Raw genomic sequence first — 25,114 nt, 5'->3', positions numbered from 1 at the left:
TTTAATAAAATAATTACGTAATAACATACTCCCTCTACTGCCATTTCATCGTTTCTTTTAAATGTAATCAATATTATGTATGTACACTTCAGTTCATTTGCGTATATTTCAGTTTATTTATTAAAAACAAGGGATCTTACCAGTTAAAATGGAAAACGCCTGAAATATCTCGCATGGTTAATGTTGTCACCGCGGAGCGTATTTTCAATTTTCGTAAACGCGAGAGTCGAAGCAAATCTTAACAATAACTTATGAAAATCCGTTCCTAAACTCAATTTTTGTCAAAAATTAACCGATGTCTCACGCAACTATCACGCGAAGGCGAATGTTCCGATTACCTCTACTAACTGGTTGTAAATTATTGAAAAATCGCAATAATGAACCAGTTTTACTGTGTATAATGTAAAATACAAAATGTTTGAGCATTCAAAAACTTCGTTTAAACTATTGTAGTAATTAATGACCCGGTGATATTTTTGATATATATGATAGTGGTAATAATGAATGACTTAATGAAAGATTAGGGAATAACAAGGAACCGTCTGTTACCTGATACTATTTCCACTGAGTATCGTTTACCAAACATCGAACAAATATACGACGTCACGATAGTGGATACCGACACGTCTGTTGTAACGTCGCCCAGAAGCCAGGAATCCGCCGACCTCAGGATATGCATATAACACCTGGTCATGCGATAGCGGTGAGAATAGACAGTAGCCAGACTCCCATCCGTGAGATATACGAATCATAGTGAGGAGGTAAAGATCCCAGTCCTTTAGTCAGTAAGTCAGTCTGTATTTTGCTATTGAAGTGTAACTTCGCCTTGTGAATAAAATATACGAACGGGCTATTGTTAATTCGCCCCTTTTTTATATATATATTACCTCGTCATTTATTACGTGACATTTTGGCGATCCTACCAGGATCCATTCGGTTCAGTGTAAACGAAATCACGATTTCGGCGTACGCGCATCACTGAAGATTGAAGGATCAGCGGACCTCTGCATAGATCAGCTCACATTGCGTGAAAACGACTTTTACGGAAAGCGGACTACGATCATCGTCCAAAACTGAAACTGGTCAGAGCAACATTCACGAAAGGAAAGATACCCAGGTGAAGAACTGGATTCTTTTAAGCACTATCGTACTCAAAGAATTATTTTTTACCTAAATAAGGTTCTCTAAGGTTCTCTAAGCTGTGTCTAATTATTTATAAACCTTTACAAAGCTAAATAAATATCATAGATATTACAAATAGAAACATTCTCATATTTTCAAATTTAGATGAACGAGTCAGAATTATTTCTATTTTTAAATCAATCAAATTTTAAATAATAAGCAATTTTGTAGTCGAATATAATTTTCAGGTAATGTCACTACCACATAGTTTAAATGCCGATCCAATATAACGTTACAAAAATGAAAGCAGAAACAATCATTGAAACGTTCCATTCATTTTAATTAATTATTTCTATTCAATAAATTAAACACAATCTATTCATCTATCTACGCTCTCTGATGTTAAATACTTTATAATACGACAACGGAAGGGTACAATAATACAATACAAAGGTATAGATTCCGTCATAGCTAATTAACCGCAGCATAATTATCACTTATTAATTTATGACCTAGAATAAAAATTTATCAATAATTTAGTGATATATTAAATCTCGTTTCGTCTTGAATGAAATGCTTATGAAACGTGATAGAATTAAATAATTAACAAAATAATCAACCATAGCTGCTTCAACTTGTGATTTTTAATAAAAGATGAATCGTAACCGATCGATCAAAATATCAAGACTCTTTTCTGTTTAGATTAAACATGTTCTTAGACTAAGCACGAAAAATGTGATGGATTAAGGAATAGAAGAAACACATAGTCATTTATTAATGAAATGTCGCGGCCATGGCACGGCTAGATATCGCGACCCTCCACTAAATATTCAAGAGAGGAGCCGGAATACGGTAGATCCTCAAAAGCAAAATGAAACTATTTTGATCGCGGCATATCCGCCGTCAAAGTGTCTGAGAGACGGCGAAAATCGTATTTTACTAGCGGCTATGTCGCTACTAAAGGAAGGATTACATTGTAAGTACTTCGCGTTGCTAGCTAATGCTGGATATGTGTCAGCATAATTTGCGGTATTCCCAATATGATAACAAAGCTGCCATTTTAATAACGCAATCATGCGTTTATGTACTTTAGTCCGTTGTGTGTTGCATTATTAGACAGCAGATATTTATTCAGCTATGGGAAATACAACGCAAAAATTTGTAGAATGTACATAATAATGAAAACTGTCAAGTTGGAGCATACGAGACGATGTTTTTTTTTCCAAAAAAATCTTTAAATCTTAATTGGTAGCTTTTTCGAGTCATCATACACAGACATATTTAACCAAAGTAATAACTTCTATTTTTTATCGAATCAATGTACGTTCGTAATGACCAAATATGTACATGATTTTATTCTTTCTAATTGAGGAAAATTATCAATCCTGCGATTAAACAAACCTTGAAATAGGTCTGTGAGTGTCTCTGTTTACGGTTCTGTAACCGTGTACATTAAAAATGTTGTTTATAATAAATAGAATAGCGCGGATCTCTTTGACCTTCTTCAAATGCCTTAGGCACATGGGTATCGAAGAGACATAATCAAAATTTACTAAGAGTAGCTAATCGACTGTTTACATATATTCTTAAAATGTATACTTGTACTAAACATCTCCCAGTACGTTTGTAATTTGACCAATGTTGTCGGATTGTGTTATGTTTGAGTGTTTTCTATGACACACACGAGCTACTGTATTATAGAAAGCCATCGAATATTATGATTATTTATAACGACCAACAATGTGATCGTAATATTTCTATGATAAATTTTAGTAACGTCAAGTAAACGTGATTTATAGAAAATGTCTCCTTTTCTCTTCTGTTTATTTCTTTAATACGGTTGATATATAATGGTGCAATGACAAAATTATTTTTTATCAGTACCTTCTCATCGGTAATTTCACAATTTCGGGATAGAAATATACAATTTCCAGACTAGATTAATTATAGAAAATTTAGTTTATCTGTTCTGAACACTTTACCCGTAAAATATATATCTTTCTTTAACCGAAGAACACAGACATATAAAAATTGAAAGAAATATCGAATTTGTATGCTTTAGAGGAATTATTATAATAACGTCGTAACATTGAAAAGGTTGCTCTGAAAATGTAACATTTGAATAGAAGGGCATGCTCGTCAACGTTGCTTTCATTGCCTTGATAAAGCGGTCGTTTGAAATATTGTGTATAGCTAGAATAATTTGCGAAACTGGAATGGTTTGTCCGTTGGTGCTTGAAATATCTTTTACTTGAGAAATTTGATGAATTATTCAAGATCCTGGCATTGTGTTTGATATTTTTATTAATACTGTTATGCAGTATTATTCGATCAACGCGTTAATATGTGGAAAATTTCTTGCAAAACCGGCATTAGTGGAATAGCGTGATACGAATTCTGTGGCTTTGCTATATTTGGCAGAATTCTACCAAAGCAAGAGAAACTTCTATGTAGCCTGACTCTGCAGAACTAATTTCCCAAACGTGCTCGTATATTGCTAATTACTGACGAAATTACTATATTTAAAATATTAATTTCGCTAAACCATAGATAATTATAATTTCAAGTCTTTACTTTTTTCTTTTTCCATTTCTCGTTGAACGAATCTTTTATCAGTGTAATAGCGAAGCATTTCTAATTAAAACGGAACCAAACACGATATATGTAATTTGAAGCATATTTGATTATTTAATGATGTTAACTTATTTTCTTTCGTCTATTAAATATATGTACATACATGGAAATGAGATTTAAACTATATCGTGTTTGGTCTCATTTTGATGGGAAAAATCTGACAAATACCTCAGTGAAAGTTTTATTTAAAAAGAATCAGAAATAAAAAGGTTTCGTTATTGTCTCACGAATAATTAATATTGTTTCATGGACAACTGAATTCGGTTTAGGTCGCACTACTCAGCCGTCGAACTTTATGGTGTGTCAAAGGGAATACTATGACCCATTGAAAGAAACTTGGTCCTAGATGTGAGGGTGACTACCGGTCATTTATGGGGAACAGGCGATCAATAATCGACTGTACAGTTTTTGTTTCTTGATGAAACAATATGCAAGTTACTTTATGTATCTTTTTCAACAATGTTGCATTTATGCAAACTTTACTCATTATTCCACTGTTTAGTTTTCGTAAGATGGTTAAGAAGTGTGATTTTTGAAAATATTTGTTAAGCAGAATACTATAATGCGGTAATGAGTATTTAATTCAAATATGTAGAAAGGAGCAACCTTTATTACAAATGAATCTTATCCTTTTTCAAATGTTATTAATATTTTATTTTATATTAATTCATCCTATATAGAAAAAGTTCTGGGTTTATTATTTATGCTATTGACAATGCATGAGTTTCCTTCTATAAGAATTTACTTATAAAAGAATTTTTTCTTATAAAAGATTTCGTTTTCTAAAAACATGTTATATGTTTTAATAAACAGGAAAAAGTATTTTATTTAATATTTTACTTGGAAAAGATCTTTTAAAATGCACCATTTTCAGATATTCTTATCTGAGAAACTACTGTATTACAGAAAGTACTGTATTTGCAGTACAATAGGGTACAAATGATAACGGTCATGAGTGATAATTAATACAAATGATCTTTTGTGTTGCTAACTTCCGTTCGATTGACTCATCTACTACAGTTACACCAAGCAACTTCTAACTACTATTCCAGTATCAAAGCATTCATTTATGACATGGTATTGTTTAAAAGGTTATAAGCTACAAAGAACAGGTATTAATCTTTTTATAACAAAGTGTCATGTTTTCAAAAATTGACAATTTGTTAAAATATAATGGAAATTTATTTTCACGTTCATACATTTTTACCAGTATGAAAATTAGACGCTCGACATTACAATTTAACTTAAATTTTGTACATTTTATATTGTGATTGAAATCTTATTTGGTTGATTTGTGATATATTCATTGATATTAAAATTTTTAACATTTACTTAGTATTTTAGTTAGAATTTTAATTCAGGAAAAGAATGAATTTCTGCATGAAAATTAAAAAGTCTTGGAATTTCCATTTAGTTCGAAAGCTTCAGTGTTAAATACTTCTTAATACTTGTTGTTAAATACTTTGCTTAATTTGTCTTTAACTAAGACCTAATAATTCCATCAATGTTCGTAAATGCTTGAAAATGTTATATAATAGTATCAGCTTCTTTTTAAAACATTTTATAGTAAAATCTTTATAAAATTGTAATATTTTTTAGATAATTTCAATTCATTATATTATACATCATACATTGTAGTCATTTCTAATTAAGTTACTTTTGCGATGTTTAACTTTATTTTACGTATATTCTTATAACTCTCTATGTTACAGGGCGTAAGATGGTCCGTGCGCCGTCTGAATCTTTATATTATATACTGATCTACTACATACTATATACTATAAACTGACTCTTTTGAAGTAATCTTAATAGCTTGAAGGAATCTCTAATCCTGTAAGTGTTTTCGGTTTACGGATAGTCCTTAGAACAAACCTTAGGTTTATTGTGCGCTATTACAAGTTACGGAAAAAGGGGGTAGTTATTTTTCCAATAAACAATGTCACCCACGAGCCATGTTTGTAGGAGACTTCCTCCTCCTACCTTCATTTATTAACGTTGGCTATAACCAATGGGCATCGCGGATCGCCACCCACGCTTTCCTCACGAAAAGTGTGAACAACGAATTCGCGTTTTTCGTTCAAAAAGCACACCCACACCGAGATTTCTTTCTATGGCGGCATTCGACACCACAAATATCACCACTCGACACTATGTAGCGTCGGACGATGGCAGCGCAGTGGCTAGCGCCTTAGACTACGAACGTTCGGATCCCGGGTTCAAATCCCGGCGCCCGTATTTTTCCGAAGTCCGATTTTTCTTCCACGACATCTGAGTAAGAAGAAGAAAATACAGCAGTACACCCCGGCATGCGACATCTACAGCCAGCAGCAGCTATAATTTATGAGGGATATTTGGAAAAAGATGGAGAAGATGGAGAGAAAAGGAAAAAAAAGTGTGTTTCGTCCAGAGCCTGCTAGTGGACTCATCAGTAAGGTTTACCCAGCAGGCTCATGCCTTAGACACAATGGAAAGGAGAAGGAAAAGGGGAGGGGTATCAAAACGGGATTTGGTGGTCCCTCCCCTCCGTCTGCTCCAGTTCGGGACCATTGTATGGAAGGTCGGATTTCTTCTATCTTCTCTTGCCGACGGTTCCCAGTGAGAGGCGAGCTTTGTAACTTAAAAATAATTTAACAAACATCCGTGTGTGGCGCCCTACACACGGTTGGACGGATTTCTGGGGCCCCTCTTCTAGAGTGGACATCAACCAAGTTGGCGCCTGTGTTGAAGCCATCTTACATAAAAAGGAGAAGAAGGGTCGTCCCAATCAACATGTTTGCTTTTTCATAAAGGTCGTCCCCTTGGGAATGTAAAGAAATGCTGCAAGAACAACTACAACTATATTTACATCCAGTTCTTCAACACTCCTTCATTCAATCCGTGGCGGTTATCATCCTCTTTCCTTTCCGTCACTCCATCTTACCCATATGTGTCAAGATGATGTAGGATGGATAAAGAAAGGAAATGGAGAAGAGAGAAGTAGTGTTTCGTCCGAGATCTGCTAGTTGGGACTCTTCAGTAAGGCTTACCTAACAGACCTGTACCTTAGACACTACTGGGATATGAAAACTTGTGTTGGAAGTTATATTTATTGAAACAAACAGTGTCAATGTGACCACTAGTGAGAAAGCATTAACATCGCTAGGCCCTATGTTGATATCGATGGCCCCCTGGTGACAAATGTAAGACGTATTCTACAAACGTGATTTAAATTTAAACCATTATCATGAGTTATGAATATATTGCACATTTATAGTACATAAATTTAATAATAATAGTAATAAATTTAAAAGTGTAGAAATGCACAGATTGCATAGAATAATGTGCAAAGATATTGAAAATAAAGTTTCTTTTATACTGTTAAGGATTAACGTAATAAATGAGTTATGATACTTAATTGTATTGAATGAAAGAAATTTTTGTTTAAGTTCAATTTTCATAATTGTATTTCTGTTATAGTGTTAAATAAAGCCACGAATTTATATAAACAGCCACGGTCTCATCATAATAGATAATCAAAGGGCCGATCGCGTTTTCCATTGGAAAACCCGTTTTCCGGTGGAGAAGTTAAGCTGCGTAGAATACCACGCCCTCGTCTTTATTTTGACCAGAAAAACTGATATGTACTTTAAAGCCAATTTGTTCTTCTCAATCATCGTTGTCGCTTTTCGATCAATTGTCATTCGTTTGAAATTCACTATTTTCCATCTATGTTTCACAATCTTCGTTGCTTTTGGCAAATGGCACTATTATTGATTTTGTATATGTGGATTTGTTCTTTTTTTTCTTTTTTTTTCTCTTTTTTTTCTTTTTACTTCGCGGAATACAGATTTTACTGATGCACAGTGAAAAATAAGCTTCGGCTATGTAGAACGTTTGATGGGCACGTGATAACATACCTTTATATGCAATGTTTGCATGTTTTATATGGTTGTGAGATTAATTTCATTTAAAAGAAAATAGAGATAACATTGGAAAGTTTTGCACTTGATCAGTTAGTAGATGAATATTATTTTGTAAATATCGTTATATAGACACAAGCAATATTCATCCCGGTATATCTATAACGTATTAGAACAAAATTTTTTGACGCATCGAATTCTCAAAAATTTTTGGTACATAGAACAGACTAGGATTAAGGTCTGTCAACTGAAAAACCAAATATCAACACAAAACCAATCAAAGTTCCTTCAGTGTAAATATTGCTTCGTCAATACAATCACTTTTCTTTTAATAGGCTGTAGTTTAACTATAAAATTGATCGATCAATGTACAGTAACAAAATTTATGTTTGTAATCTTCGTAAAATTACTTTACCGCTTTAGAATCTGTGTCTTCTGGTTATTTGGTTCTTACACATTTTTCCAAAGTGATAGAAAACTGGTCTAAATAACTAGTATCAGATGTTTGCTTGTCGCGATTGCTAAAAACAAACAACTATTTTTGATAATATTAATGCTTACTTTAATTCAGACAGAAACACAATCACATATAGTTATTTATTTTCTTCATATTGCATTAATTCCAAGTAACATTTTTAGGTACCTGTTACATTAAACGATAGTATTTTGATCTAAATTTAGCTTAAATTTTAAAAGATATGAATTTGCATGGAAGTCCACAATCTAATAATGACTATTATAAAATATGTTGACATTTCCAATGTCCAAAGAAATTCGATTGTACGACTCAGAGCCTGATGGGCCTGATTTAAATTCGTCAGGCGTGAAGACAAATCTTAATGTGGAAGCAAATCGGACTCGCAGACAGGAGGATAAACGCGAGGTACGAACAAAGAGAGGAGGAGATCAGGTTGTCTACGGTCGAGCAAAGGCAAAAGAAGCCCGGCTTCGTGAAAGACGTGGAATAAATATTGTGTAGATAGCCGACAGATGAATTGCGATAATAAGGCGGAAATGGCTGGATCGATTGTCCCTTCCGTTTTCCAGCGAGACGCCGCGATTTTGATTAGTTATTAGCCACCTTTGTGAATTGATATCGCCGTGTACCTTGTTTACAATAATTGCGTAACTGGTTTCGGTGGCTTGATATCGTCCTATTTATTCCTTAAACACGCCAATTACAAGGTTTCAGTTGCGCGAATAGTTGTTCTATCGTGCCTCTTGTCGTTCTTGAAAGGCGGCTCGTTAGGTTACATTTTCCAATGAGGAAATTGATGGAGTCATACATTAAGATATCAATTACACGCCAATAATCTCTATAAAAAGATGTGAATAGAACGTAGAAGATTTATAATTGAGCCGATCGTATAAGTTTTAAATAAACAAGACACTTTGTCGATTTTTCTTTCGTTCATAGAGCGTTGGCATCGCGTATGCATAGATTTAGTACGTGATTTCCGCGATTTAGCAAACGACCGTTCTAATTTTAGAGGCGAATTTGATCCATTACTGCTCTTCTTTGAATTTCATCTTAACAGGCACTGTATAGGTAAGGTACTGTATAATCACAGTTTTCTGTGGAACAGAGATAAATACAAAACTTCTTCTTATCAGAATAGATAAAAGATTGGCAAGGGAATTTTAGATCTTACCAAGTCGTTAAGTGTTTTATACACACCTTGTTGTAATTTAAATATTTAGTTCATTATAAATGTATTCATGTATAATGTTTAAATGGTAGACATGAATTAATGATTAGCTAAATCGAATTTAAAGATCATATAGCAAACGTTATTAGTATAAAAATTAATCTACTGATTTTGAAGCGTACGTAGTCTTCTTTCTCTATGTACTTGAATTAGTGTGCAAAATACTTTCAGTAATTATCAATTTCATTAATTAATAACAATTACTTTATACGATACTTTATACAATTACTTTATATGAGCAGTAATATTGTAAGAACAAATGAAAATTGACAGACTTTTACTAAGGTTACGATTTTTAATTAAATTTAACCGAGGCTAAGATGATACGCTTTCTTTTATTTTTATGAAAGTATCTTTTCCTAATAATGTAGAGTATAATTCAATCTACAATTATGTGCAAGGAATTACTTCATTATTGGAATTTACAATTCACTTACAAGTTAATAACTTTCTGGATGATAACCAAGTATTTCAAACTGTAGTGATAGTTTAAATTATTTTTATAGCAAATAAAATACGGTTCGTGGTAAATGAATACATGTCAATTAAATAAATATCGAACGTCGTTCGTTTTCTATTCATTTTTGTGCATGTTCATTATTACCCTTATCTTTTCTCTTTTCATTGAAAATCGTCAGTGAATAGAAACGTAAATTACTTTTACGTGCAGCGAACCTTAATTCCTGTGAATGCTTGGAAAATCTTTTCATTCTTTATTATCGGATATTGCCTTTTTTTAAAAATGAATGTACCAAAATCAATCAGAAACAGAGTGGCTACAGAAATAAATAAGTTATACCAAACATTTAATAATGAGCAATGATATTCAAATAATAAACATTAATTTCATATATCTACGTACATCTTTTATGTTAGTTACACGATAGTTTTATTTTGTATTTTAATTAAAGTGATATAAGTATTTATATTCATGCTTGATAATTAAATTAAAATCTCTGAAATGCTTAGACTAATCTAAAATAATCTTTATAACATCAATAGCGTCATGTCAATAGTGCATATTGTCGATATGCATTATATACAAATGTATATACGCGCATATTGTTTCTCTCTCTATTTTTATTATGTTTATTAGTTACACTATTTGAAATACTTCATTATTAATCATTCAATTATGATAGTCCTTATGCAATATAATCTTCAAACATGGTTCCCATTTCTTATTAGCAGATAACAGACAAATCCCTATCTTGCCCTTTCCCGACACTCCAGAAGCATGAAACAAAAACAGATAACAACTCATTAAACGAAACTCTATTAAAGTCATCGATATAAGAGAAAAAAAGTAAGGACAATTAGTGAAATGTGAATGAGCAGTTTGATAAAACAGACAGGCCAATAAGTGAGATAACAATGGTGGGGTCGCAGGTGAAAAAAGGGATAAGGGGTTCCGATTAGCCGGATCCAGGTCCGGGATAAGTTGGAAAAGAGGATGCGCGTCGAAAGGTCGAAAGTGGCGAGGGTGTAGAGTCATGGGGTGCCTGTGTGGTGGGGGGAAGAAAGGGATAGCACCTGCGCCAGATCCTCGGCTTGAAAGGGCAGGTCGGGTATCGCGTTAACGCGCGGCCGGCAGTTTCTCGCGAGCCGCGAGCCGTGTCGTATTGTGTAGACGCGCACGCAGCTTCGCCTCACTTCACTCCCTTTGCACCTGTCGCGTTCAACTTCGCGCCTCAACGTCGCGACCCGGCTGGCTTTCGCGTGGGCTCTTTCTCGACCACCGTTAACCTCATCGTACCGCGAGTCAGGTATACTGCCCGTCATACTAAATTCTACAACAGGAGTGATAGTTGCATCTACACGTCGCGTGTTACCGCGTGACGCATCATGAGACACGATTTTCATGCGAATGTTGTCGCAGTGTGTCGTCGACCAGAGAACGTTTGTATCGGTGCAATCGTTTGAGCGGTAACATTCGAAGTAATATACGGTGGAGCATCGTCGAAACTTTTGCTCTTTCTCTCTCTCTCTCTCTCGCTCGCGTATCGATTCAACTAACTCGTTGATTTACGACTTTTTTCTCTCTCTGTGAGACAGAGATCAGTGCGCGGATCATCGATGCAGCGATCGAAGTTCGATTGCTCGTGCCGAATCGATGAAGGCCATTCGAGAATCGAATTGTCACGAGAGCACTTGACTGTTTGAAATTCGGGTGGTGATCATCGAACTAATTGCCGGTGAGCATGGCATCCATCATCGTCGTTTTTGGTCTTGATAAGTGGCTTAACTTGCTCGTGACTTCCGTACTCTCGCGAGTCGAGTCGCGTCGAGTCGAATCGAGAGTCGATTGTGTTTCGAGTTGAATCGCGACGCTGTCATGCTTTATTCGTAAGAAGTATCGCGTTCGGACAATCCCTAATCGGTTTTGTCTCTCGCGAATGATGAAGAGAGAGGAGAAGAGAAAGTCTAATCGTCTTTCTTGACGCGTTGTCATTGCGTTCGCGGGTCTCTTTCGGATTCTCGCTATTCAAGGCTCGAGGAATTTCTTTGTCCGAAGTGAACTGTGACAGAGTTAAATTGCGATCGCCGGCGGTGGCTGTGTGTGCGTGTGTGAGATCCGAATTCAGGAGAATTCAGCGAATGGGCCACAAGTGCAGCGGAACTGCCAAGTACAATCGGCTGCTGTGCAACTAAGTGCATCAGCTGGTCATCGAGGTTGTCGAACAAACGTAATTGGCATTGTCATCACTCGTAAGTGAAAAAAGCTTCTGTTTATATTTTCTGGATTTTTTCTTGGATTTACTACGTCGCGTTTGTGTCCGTGGTGTTTATGCCGTTGTTTGTTTGGTTACTGTTAGAGATCGAACTATTTTGCGTGATACGAAATAAGATCGGAAGGTTAAGTGTTCACTGTGGAATAGTACGACATGGCACTATGATTAATTTTTAATTGTTGGTACTGTTTACTAATATACTAATAGGAAATAGGAAATACTAATAGGATATAGAGTGCTTACGATTAAACACAACTATCTTCCTATAAACATTTTTTTATTTATGTAATTTTGTTTTATCTATTCATGTAGGTAATTTTCCTTATTATTAGTTATTTCTTCTATAATTAAATATTATATTTTTCTTACTACTAATTAAGATAAATTAGATGTATTGATTTAAATTGAAATTTCATCGTCAATTGATAAAAGGCATATATTTATGCATAAAGTGTAAACGTAAAATTAAGATGTATCTAGGAAATATGTAAAAAAAATTATTCAGGTCATTGCTTCAATCTTCAAAATTGCATTGCATATACGCAAAATTGTTCATGCTTTCGATATATGGTACTTTTAAACGTATGCACACTTCAAACAGAGTTTCCCTATCAAATTCTACGAAACGGCCCCACCGTCTATGTGTCCCTTAATGCTCGAACGGCGATCGATTTCCTTAATTTCCCGTGCACCGGATTTCCTTAAAACGTTTTCTCTCTTTGGCGACTAGCCAACAAAGATAAATGTCGAGAACTCGATTTAAGGTGCTTGAAATGGAACGATCGCGGCACGATTTTATTTTCACTTGCGAATAGGTAAACGTGTGTACCAAAAATTCTCTTTTTACTATCGTTTTTTCCACCATCAGCGGAAATTCCCTATCAGTATGTTAAAGGAAGTATTTCTTTCACGTTTAAAAATTATTTATTTGGAGTTTCTACATAAGTAATATGTGGTAAATTCCAGTCGTTCATCTTTATATAAAATTGCTTTCAAGCAAATTTCTCAATTAATTTTTGTTGTATAAAACGCTTGCAAATGAGAAAATCTCCGCACCAGTATTCCTCAATTCTTCGAATCGTGCATCTTTCTACTGGCAAGTTAATTTGTAGCAGTATTAGTGCTACTTTTCTATTTAAATATTAAAAGCTCCACGTAGTAAATGATTTCATATAATATAAAACATATGGAAAACGTATTGAAATTGTGATAGTTTTTAATTGTTTAATTTCGAAATACTTTTATCCAGGAATCACTAATTCATTGGAATAGTGTAACATCTGATTAATCGTCAATTTTGAAATATCTGCCAGAATCAATTATAAAAGCGAACTATATTCTAGGATGTGAGTGTCATTATTTTACCAATGTTTAAGCATGTTCGATAAAATCGTAGGATTATATGTAGTATACGTTATATTACCTTTATCTCATTATTATACTATTTGTATTAAATTATATTATTTATCTAGAATCATGTTTCAGTATTATATATGTCGGGTTCGCATTCTGATCAAGGTTAGGGGCGTGAAGCGAATCTTTATTTGGATTAAACATTGTTGTTATTGCTGTTAATTGGTCAACTTCCATATTGGTGGTCAGAGAAGGACGCTAGCCGCCCTTGAGAGAAGGTTGCTAGCAGGAAGCGTCGTTCGTTAGAAAAATAGATTTCCCTTATCTTCCCGTAGTTGGGACAAAGACTGTTTGTCTGTCTAAAGGACTTTAGTTAACTAAATCTTAAGATTCATAACGGGTCCTCAGGCTAGCTGAACATGTACTGTGGAGATGCGTCGACATCTAGTAATCACCTTACCTAAAGAACAGGGTCTGCGTGTGGCGAGCCACGGGACAGAAACCGTTGGAATGTTTACTGTCGCGTGTCGCTACAACTATTTCTTTTAACGAGAGCTATAGAATTACTCCACACCTCTGTTAGGTAAAAACGTTTATCCCGTGACCTACGTTCGGCGACTGGTTGTCGCCTCGAGCCCAAGCTCACTATCATAAATCTCGAACAAATACAATCGGTTTAAATGACGACAATTGCTTAATTACGGCTATGGTAGAATCTAGATTAAAGTGGTAAGGGACTTTCCCAAAATTCCAAAGGGAAGGTCCGGTCTTTCATCTCCGACATATATAATACCTTTAATGGGAATGTTTGTACTTTGACTGGTATTTACTTCCAAGAATGATAGAAAAGTTCAATATATGTTGTTTCGTGTATTTGTAATATATCTTAGCTTTTTGTATAAAAATTAACCAATATTGGAATCAATTGGAATCGAAATGCCTTTTATGTTTGTTTTAGATGAAGACTTCAAGTTTACCGAATTACGGAACATCCATACAATCGAGAGGTTATCGGAAGCCGAGTTTGTCGCGTCATCTAGGGGTGAAAATGAGAACAGGAGCGATCTACAGCAGCCTCGAGCAGGAATACACCGCCCTTACCGATGATATGGAGTCGCTATCATCAAAATCAGACACGGAGTCTTCGATTCAGTCATTGTCTGCATGATCAACAGAATCTCCTTTATCGGAAGCATATGTGCTGAGTTAGTAACATTCCTACTTCGACTAGATTTTTCAAGTATCAACAATTATCACTCGAACCTATATTTAAACGTACACAACAATTAACAAATTTTTAATACAACGCTATGTTATGGATACATATTGTATCGTCATCGTACTATATATTATTCCTATATTTAATTGCATTTCTTGAAATCAATCGCGTTATGTAATTCAGTAAATCAGATAACATATACAACATAAGATATTTTATCTTCTTAATCCTATATCTCAAGAAGTTAAGGAATTCTGCAAACATATTAATTTCAATATAAAAATATCTCTACGAACATGATGCATTTCATCATCATGCAAGGATTATATGATTTGTAAATTTAAATTTTGTATGATTTCTATTTCCAACAGACGCTGACATCCGTACAGATGACGAGACGTTCCGTGTGCGGGAGGACGAGTCGATGTCCGTTTCCTTAGCAACGCCTGTTGAAGAGTTGTCGTTTGCCGAGGAACGAATCCTGCAGACCATTAAGTTGGAAAGGGGCCACGGTGGCAGCACAGGGTTGCAAGTGACAGAGGGTAACGATGGTGGCGTCTATGTCCAAGCGGTGTCGGTAGGAGGATCGGCCGATATGGCCGGAAACGTGAACAAAGGTAAGCTTGAAGCGCCATTCTTTACCGGAGCTGCATTAATTCGGAGAAATTTATTGACCGCAGGCGATCGCATCGTAGCGATAAAGGGGCAGAATTTATTGCATTTGCGGTATGAAGACGCTCTGAAGATGCTGCAGAGCTCGTCCGATACGATCGAGCTGGTCCTCTCTCAAGCTACTTCCCGTAAAAACGCAACCTCCAGGAAGAATTACGAACAAACTGCGGAAAATAACTATTTGGAGTGAGTATGAAGATGTTCCTTTCCTTGAATCTTACTTCATCTTTTACGTTTTATTAATTAAATTTAATTTTAATATTAGCTAAGCGAGGGAGCAGTTGCGTCTGAAATGAAAATAAGCTTTCTTGTTTACGTTGAAGAATTTTCAGTTGAAGAGGTTGATTCTTTCATTGCGACTGGGTGATGTAGAACTTTATATTGTGAATTTGTTACATTATTTTTAATTCGTTTCAAGTAAAGTAATCAAGTGAAACATTCCAGTACTCTGTTTCGCTATGCGCTTAATTTTAACGAGAATGGAAGCAAAATTTTGGGTCTGTACTTAATAGTTTTAAACATATACGGGATATTATAAACGGACTGTTGATTATTCTTGGTATGTAGGTTATCTTTGAAATTTGAAATTCTCTAGATGTCATGCTCTAAACTCTGGACAAATATTACAGCATATGATATAAGCAGAGAATGTAATGCGGTACGCGTTGGAATTTGTCAACCGACCACATTTTGTCTTTTGTGGAAAATATAAACGAGGATAATTAAAAATTAAAACAGGAAAATTAAAAAAGAAATTAAACGCGCTATTTTGTGCAAACAGAAACTGAAAATGATAAAGTTTTATAAAATATACTTATATATCGTTATATTCATATAATAAAATATATAATAATGCTGCAAATGTGCGTATATTTGAAAAATGTGTATTAAGACAAATATTAAACAATTACATGTGTTTTATTTAATCGGTATATATTAATATAAGAGTTGATTAAATTAGTAAGTTGAACACGGGGAGAAACTCAATGTATACGATAGAATGGCTTTTCAGTGTCTGATTGAACAGTGTGATTATTGATTTTTCAAGCAAACTTTATAAGTACGCTTTCATTGATTTCAGTGACATCAGATTCGACGTGTCCTCGGAAGCAGATACGTCGAGCATGACAAACAAATGGCTCGTTCAAAGGACCACCGACGTTGCATCTGTACAAAACACCTCGAGCGCGTACAGCAGTGCCGCATCGAGCGCAATGGGTAATCACAATGCAAACAGCCTATACATGGCCGATCTTGTCGATAATGATGCACTCAAGTCCGCAAGTATGCTGCTGAGTATAGAGGACTTCGACTTCAGCAGGACAAGTCGCCAAGTTTTTATTTAATCGTCGATAAAGCAAGTTGGTACTTACTCTACAAACCCATTTCTATCTAACACGTATGCTACTTTTCTTACCGTGCACTCAATGGGTACTTAATTGCAGTGAAACAATTTATATGCATTTTGATTTTCGTGTGCTGTTCAGATACGTGTTATATCGAAAGTTTTAGTTGAGAATACTATTAAAATAACGATAACGAGAAGAATAACGTGTCGTCGATATAATAGAAATACGTAAATGGAATGCTTCATAAGACTTAGTATTATTATATAGGCACGGTTCGATCCGTTTGTGTTCCTGCACGATGTAGATTTTGGATAAATGTCGGAGAAATCGATTTTCTTATCGAGTTTCCTTCGTTCCGTATATTTCGTTCGACCGACTTTTGATTTTACTCGTTGCACATTTAAATTCCTTTCGATGTGTGAACGTATCCATGAGCAGTTAAAATTAATAAAAAGTTTACCATTTTCGAATGGTAAAAATTTTGAGATGTTATTATAATTGTAGAAAATGATTTATGATAATAAGATGTAGAAAAAGTTCTATCGATGTTAAAAGTTACATCGTTTTTTATGTAAAATAGTACATGATTTTATTATTGTATAAGTATCCATCATTTTATCACACGTTATAGGAAAACGTCATTAATAGAATAAGTATAGAAGTATTTCTTTAGAATACTTTCTCTCACAATCAGAAAGTTACATATGTTGTATTTTATTCTGGAATGCATTATAATAATATCAAGATCAATAGTTGTACACCTCAAGTGTATGTAGTATGTACATGAAATTTATATTCACATGTAGATTGTGTAGATTGAACATTACATCGTTTCAAATTATAATTATAAACAGTGTAACGGTAAATCATCTTTTATTGCAAAGTATCAATTTAAATATTATTTAGATACGTAATTATCAGAATTTCGGCAAAAGTTAGTGAACATTACGGAAGCAGGTCAATACAATTTTTACTATGCTATTAACGTGCGCATCGATTTCTTTTACTTTCAATCGACATCTACATTTAGCACGAAGACAAGTGGATAAATGATCGTGCATATATTTCTATACACATATGTATATGTATATGTACTTGTACAAGATGAATGTGAGTATTATTACGCGATAACGATTCTGTAAAACGCAATGAGATTTACCCAATTGCCCCGTTGGTTATGCGATCTTTTATAAACTTTAATTTACATAGGTAGGTAGCGTGAAGCAGAGAAAGTGCGAGTCGTACGAGATTTGTCGCATTTAAGAGGATGTTGCACGTAGCGATGCACTTGAGAACGCAGCTCGAAGAAGCAATAAGCCGCGATGCATTTATTTCTTTTAACACAACCTACCTTTCTAAAGATTTATCATTAAGTAAAGATCAATTGGAAATTGTACATTTTATATAGTTGGAAAGTTTATGTCGATCAATTTTTAATTGTCTTCGTTTCATTACTTTATTTTTATTATGAAACATTATACGTAATTCGTTTACCGATATCGGTATATTATTGAATGAGATTTATAATATTTGAATAATTTTATTATTTTGTAATTTTTAGAGATCAATTTTATTTTTAATTTATCTTTGCACGCATAATGATTTTTTTTTATAATTGATTATAGTATGTTGCATAATAGTACGAATACTTTGTTACGTTTATCGAGTCACGAGTTTTAGATTTGTTATACAGGTTTTCGTGCATGTTGCAAACGACAGCGTTCGATAAAAATGTTCAGTCAAATGAAATGGTCGTTATTTTATCATCGTTAAATGAATAGAATGTACATATCTGCAACAAACAACAGAATAATTTGGAAATGACAAATTGGAAACGTCGATCATACGCGAATAAAGTTCCAAAAATATTTGCGAATATTTTTAGAAAGTTATTGCATACAAATTGTTCTATTGCAAAGAACGATATTTCCATAAAATTCTTTTTAGCATTAAGGTATCAGTTTGTTTTTCCAAATACGTTTACTATCGCTAAAGAAGATGTAATAAACTATATTTTGCGTTCTGTATGGAACAGTGGCAGAATAAAGCAGTCGAAAAAGCGGAAATGAAAATGAAAATCAGAAAATCGAATAAGTATCGAATAAGTATCATTCGAATATTTATGAATAAAAAATTATAATAACCGTAACCACGATATTTGGATAAAATTCGGCGCCGTTAAAACATCGAAAGTCAGACATTGCAATAACACGATATTTGCATCGATGGAATTTTCTATTGAAAATTGTTATTAACTACGATACAAAATAATCAATTGCAGTAAAATCAATATTCTATCACAATAGAAAATACAGGCTACCTTTGCGTGCACACTAAAACTTTCGATCGAGTTGCATTAGTCTGAAATATTTGCTCGGGGAACAGTGTAATCAATACAAAGAAATGCAAGTTCCATTCATTTGACTCAACATGAGGCACGAATCTAAATTTGTTCTGTCTCGTTGAAACAGTATGCTTCGGATTTAAAGATAAAAGAAGAAGACGGGAAAAAGGAAAAAATAAACACGAGGTGAATTGTACATTCAGGGGAAAATAGTACGAAAACACGCGCGTAGAATCTATTCGTGTGTGTGTATATTCGTGTGTGTGAAGCACGAAAACGCTTGAGACCGAGCTAGTTCCGTTTTTTAGGGGACAGAATCGCCGATCAAAGTTTAGAAGAATTTACCGATTAACCTCCTGAAATACGTTTTTTCTAGACGTATACGAACAACTTATTACTATTTTATAACGTGTAGAGGATGACAAAGGTGATAGCGTAGTGGATGAAACAAGTGCGTGTACCAACGATGCCTCATTGTACGCAGATAGAGTCATTCGCTGTTAAAGTGTAGTCGACACTTTATGTTCATTTCGAGAGAAATGTTTCCCTGCAGTACACTGTACGTTTATATTTCCACTGAACGCTGAATAAATTATCATTTTCTATGCTACAACAAACGGCCTTTGAATTTTATTGGAACACCTGCTGCGTAACGAAATTGAGAAAAATGTCGAACAATTTTCGTTGGAAATTGCTTGTTATTTATAAGATGATATAAATTGAAAAATTCCATTTTAGAAATAGATTCGAGATATTTGACGAAAATTATTTATTGAAAATAAAAAATTTGAAGCAATGGTATATAGAAACTAGGAATAATAAATATAAATAACATAGCACTTGAATACGGATAAAATAATAATGAGTGAATCGTAATGCGAGATATTCGGATTGACACAACTGCACTGTGCACAATTACACTGTGGACTGCAATTGTTCGATATTTTCATGTAATTTAAAATGTTCCTTGCCCCGGTAGAATATTCCAGAGCTGAGTAAACGAGAAATGCGGAAATCACAGAGAAATCTTATATCCGCGAGCAACATCGATTCGTTTACGATAACAAAGAAAGGGACTCGTTTGTCAACGAGGAAATAATATCCTTTCTTATTTCGACCATGAAACTGTTATCGTTCCAATTTTTATTATTCCAACGCACCGTCAATCTGCCGTATTGCTTCATGACTTGGTCATGAAAGTAAGCAAATGTTCCATAGCTATCGTGCAGTCGGTTTTATCTTGGCAAGCAATGTCATGCCACGAATCTCGTTGATACAATCTCCCTTTCAGCAGTTGTCTTTCGACTTTGGTCTTGTTTCTTGTCCCTCTGCGGGAAATGATCGTCGACTTCATAATTGGTACAGTCTCCTTTCTCGTCAAACTTCCCTGTGAAACTGGGCTACGAACGATTGAAAAGGACAATGAGATTTGTTTTGGTTCCTGGTTCTTACTTTTGTCTCTTAACCATTGAAAGATGGTGCAGGCTTTATTGAGGTCTCATTTCAAGGGGAATCGAAACTTTCAAACGTAACAGAATTGGCAGAATAGGTTTTGTATATGTATCGTAGAGGCTGCAAAACCAAGTGTTTTTGTTCCAGCAATTAAGAAACGTTGCGCATGTCATCATGTGACTGTGAAATGTGTATGCATTTATGAGAAATTTACAGTGGCTACGAAAAGTATATTCAATTGTTTCTTTTATCAAGCTCTGCGTTTCATTTTCACAGTATCGAATTTTTGTAGGCAGATAAAAGTGTTGCTAAATGATACACGATAAACTTGGATCTAATTAATTAGTAACAAAATCAGTGCTGCAATAATATATAAAATGGCTTGCGAATGCTTTTTACAGACACTGTATAAGTGCGAAAATTGAAAGAATACAATTGAATATCAAAAATGTATAAAATAGACAAAATAGCGTACTCGTAATATTTACGTCGTAAAAGGAAAAGAACATTTGATCATCCTTCGAAATGTGAAATAATTAGAAATTCGTTTATAGTTTGAATAAAGAAAATGAAGTATTAATGTGTGATTAACTTGATTGATGGCTTATACAGCAATTGCATTTTTTATTCAAAGTGTGTGACAAGTGATTTGGAAAATAAATAAATACGTAAAAATAATGATTTTAGAATAAAGTACTATTTCCAGAATAGAACTGAGAAGAATAATAGAAACTGTAGACTGAGATTTAATGCTCCACGGCTATGTGATTTTTAAAAATAGAACAGGATCCTAATTTAATGTCGTGACATAAAACTGAATAGGGTAGAAAATTACGTTAAAAAAATACGGAAGGGAGATACATCAACTGGCATCGAATTATTTTAAGGATTTTCGAGTCTTTTCGGTAAGATTTATTCCTGTTTCCCTTTTCGATTTCATGTTTCTTCTCTAATTTGTTATTTCGATAAATTTTCAAGGAAATTTTAAATTGCAGTTATGTACAGTCTTCTTTTTAAAACAATGAAATGTTAAAACCTACTATTTGTAATAAACCAGGAAGGTCATGTTACAAAAGAATTATTTTTTACCAAAATAAGGTTCTCTAAGGTTCTCTAAGCTGTGTCTAATTATTTATAAACCTTTACAAAGCTAAATAAATATCATAGATATTACAAATAGAAACATTCTCATATTTTCAAATTTAGATGAATGAGTCAGAATTATTTCTATTTTTAAATCAATCAAATTTTAAATAATAAGCAATTTTGTAGTCGAATATTATTTTCAGGTAATGTCACTACCACATAGTTTAAATACCGATCCAATATAACGTTACAAAAATGAAAGCAGAAACAATCATTGAAACGTTCCATTCATTTTAATTAATTATTTCTATTTAATAAATTAAACACAATCTATTCATCTATCTACGCTCTCTGATGTTAAATACTTTATAATACGATAACGGAAGGGTACAATAATACAATACAAAGATATAGATTCCGTCATAATTAATTAACCGCAGCATAATTATCACTTATCAATTTGTGACCTAGAATAAAAATTTATCAATAATTTAGTGATATATTAAATCTCGTTTCGTCTTGAATGAAATGCTTATGAAACGTGATAGAATTAAATAATTAACAAAATAATCAACCATAGCTGCTTCAACTTGCGATTTTTAATAAAAGATGAATCGTAACCGATCGATCAAAATATCAAGACTCTTTTCTGTTTAGATTAAACATGTTCTTAGACTAAGCACGAAAAATGTGACGGATTAAGGAATAGAAGAAACACATAGTCATTTATTAATGAAATGTCGCGGCCATGGCACGGCTAGACATCGCGACCCTCCACTAAATATTCAAGAGAGGAGGCGGAATACGGTAGATCCTCAAAAGCAAAATGAAACTATTTTGATCGCGGCATATCCGCCGTCAAAGTGTCTGAGAGACGGCGAAAATCGTATTTTACTAGCGGCTATGTCGCTACTAAAGGAAGGAATACATTGTAAGTACTTCGCGTTGCTAGCTAATGCTGGATATGTGTCAGCATAATTTGCGGTATTCCCAATATGACAACAAAGCTGCCATTTTAATAACGCAATCATGCGTTTATGTACTTTAGTCCGTTGTGTGTTGCATTATTAGACAGCAGATATTTATTCAGCTATGGGAAATACAACGCAAAGATTTGTGGAATGTACATAATAATGAAAACTGTCAAGTTGGAGCATACGAGACGTTGTTTTTTCTCCAAAAAAATCTTTAAATCTTAATTGGTAGCTTTTTCGAGTCATCATACATAGACATATTTAACCAAAGTAATAACTTCTATTTTTTATCGAATCAATGCACGTTCGTAATGACTAAATATGTACATGATTTTATTCTTCCAAATTGAGGAAAATTATCAATCCTGCGATTAAACAAACCTTGAAATGGGTCTGTGAGTGTCTCTGTTTACGGTTCTGTAACCGTGTACATTAAAAATGTTGTTTATAATAAATAGAATAGCGCGGATCTCTTTGACCTTTTTCAAATGCCTTAGGCACATGGGTATCGAAGAGACATAATCAAAATTTACTAAGAGTAGCTAATCGACTGTTTACATATTGTTACGCCGGGCCTCTTTGCCTGGCCCAGGTCACGCACCGCGGGCCAGACGGACACCAGATGTCCGCTTTTCCGTACGCCGTACCCTCAATATCCTTAAGCACCCGTCATAAACCCGCGTCACTTGCCTGCTAAGGTCCTTCAAAACAAACAAACATCTGTGTCCGAAGCATTTCTAAAGACTATTGTCTACCACGGCGGGACAAGGGAAGGTTAGTTTTCTCACGTGCGCTGCAACTTTCCTCCCACTAACCACTTTCTCTCGAGGGCGGTTAAGACCCTTCGGTTGACCAATTAACAGCGAAACCTGTTTCCCTCACTCTCTTAACTAACATCGGCACCAACAAATCCGATGGTCCCGTGCGCTAGACACACCCATCCTTAGCTTTCCTCGACACAGCATCGTCACTCAACTTCACTTCTTCTACATCGTTGGAAAAGTCAACTACTAAGTATACGCTAATGCCCAGCGGGGCAGTCTAAGCATAACGCGAGAGTCGGTCTCGGTATTGTCGAGCATACACTTCGTCTCCTAAATATCTCATAGTGCTACGTCCACTAACACATTGAATCCAATTATAAGAGCCCTGCTCTAACGCACATATCTATCTTAGCTTCGTGCGACAAGTTGTTAATTACTTATTTCTCTCCGTCAGTGTAATCTAAGTGCTGGAAACATATAATTTATAATTCTGTGAATCACAGGGTTATACAACCTCAATCACCCCTATTATCTCAACGGAAATCAGGGGATCGATCAATTCGTGGTGTCGATTGTTATAATCGTAACGGGGATTTACGACCCCCGTTGACGTCTCTCCTTGCGATTACGTCTCCCCGCGATTGGTCGAAGAAACACATATATTCTTAAAATGTATACTTGTACTAAACATTTCCCAGTACGTTTGTAATTTGACCAATGTTGTCGGATTACATTGTGTTATGTTTGAGTGTTTTCTATGACACACACGAGCTACTGTATTATAGAAAGCCATCGATTTATTATTATGATTATTTATAACGACCAACAATGTGGTCGTAATATTTCTATGATAAATTTTAGTAACGTCAAGTAAACGTGATTTATAGAAAATGTCTCCTTTTCTCTTCTGTTTATTTCTTTAATACGGTTGATATATAATGGTGCAATAACAAAATTATTTTTTATCAGTACCTTCTCATCGGTAATTTCACAATTTCGGGATAGAAATATACAATTTTGCAGACTAGATTAATTATAGAAAATTTAGTTTATCTATTCTGAACACTTTACCCCTAAAATATATATCTTTCTTTAACCGAACAACACAGACATATAAAAATTGAAAGAAATATCGAATTTGTATGCTTTAGAGGAATTATTATAATAACGTCGTAACATTGAAAAGGTTGCTCTGAAAATGTAACATTTGAATAGAAGGGCATGCTCGTCAACGTTGCTTTCATTGCCTTGATAAAGCGGTCGTTTGAAATATTGTGTATAGCTAGAATAATTTGCGAAACTGGAATGGTTTGTCCGTTGGTGCTTGAAATATCTTTTACTTGAGAAATTTGATGAATTATTCAAGATCCTGGCATTGTGTTTGATATTTTTATTAATACTGTTATGCAGTATTATTCGATCAACGCGTTAATATGTGGAAAATTTCTTGCAAAACCGGCATTAGTGGAATAGCGTGATACGAATTCTGTGGCTTTGCTATATTTGGCAGAATTCTACCAAAGCAAGAGAAACTTCTATGTAGCCTGACTCTGCAGAACTAATTTCCCAAACGTGCTCGTATATTGCTAATTACTGACGAAATTACTATATTTAAAATATTAATTTCGCTAAACCATAGATAATTATAATTTCAAGTCTTTACTTTTTTCTTTTTCCATTTCTCGTTGAACGAATCTTTTATCAGTGTAATAGCGAAGCATTTCTAATTAAAACGGAACCAAACACGATATATGTAATTTGAAGCATATTTGATTATTTAATGATGTTAACTTATTTTCTTTCGT

The 25,114-nt window shown here is 34.3% G+C and overlaps 1 protein-coding gene across 1 annotated transcript; it reads left to right on the top strand.

Annotated features, from left to right (window-relative positions):
• Positions 1 to 14,385: 14,385 nt before the first annotated feature.
• Positions 14,386 to 17,181, top strand: LOC117212838 (inaD-like protein). The gene is made up of 4 exons (XM_033457895.1): positions 14,386 to 14,491; positions 15,040 to 15,285; positions 15,349 to 15,526; positions 16,422 to 17,181. The coding sequence occupies exons 1-4, from the start codon at positions 14,386 to 14,388 to the stop codon at positions 16,684 to 16,686; spliced, it is 795 nt and encodes a 264-aa protein (XP_033313786.1). The 3' UTR covers positions 16,687 to 17,181.
• Positions 17,182 to 25,114: the final 7,933 nt, after the last annotated feature.

This window comes from Bombus bifarius, unplaced genomic scaffold, assembly GCF_011952205.1.
Source record: "Bombus bifarius isolate JDL3187 unplaced genomic scaffold, Bbif_JDL3187 scf7180000008395_frag, whole genome shotgun sequence".
NCBI classification, from domain to species: Eukaryota; Metazoa; Arthropoda; class Insecta; order Hymenoptera; family Apidae; genus Bombus; species Bombus bifarius.
The sequence above is the reverse complement of the archived record's forward strand: the minus strand, read 5'-3'. Positions and strand labels throughout refer to the sequence as shown.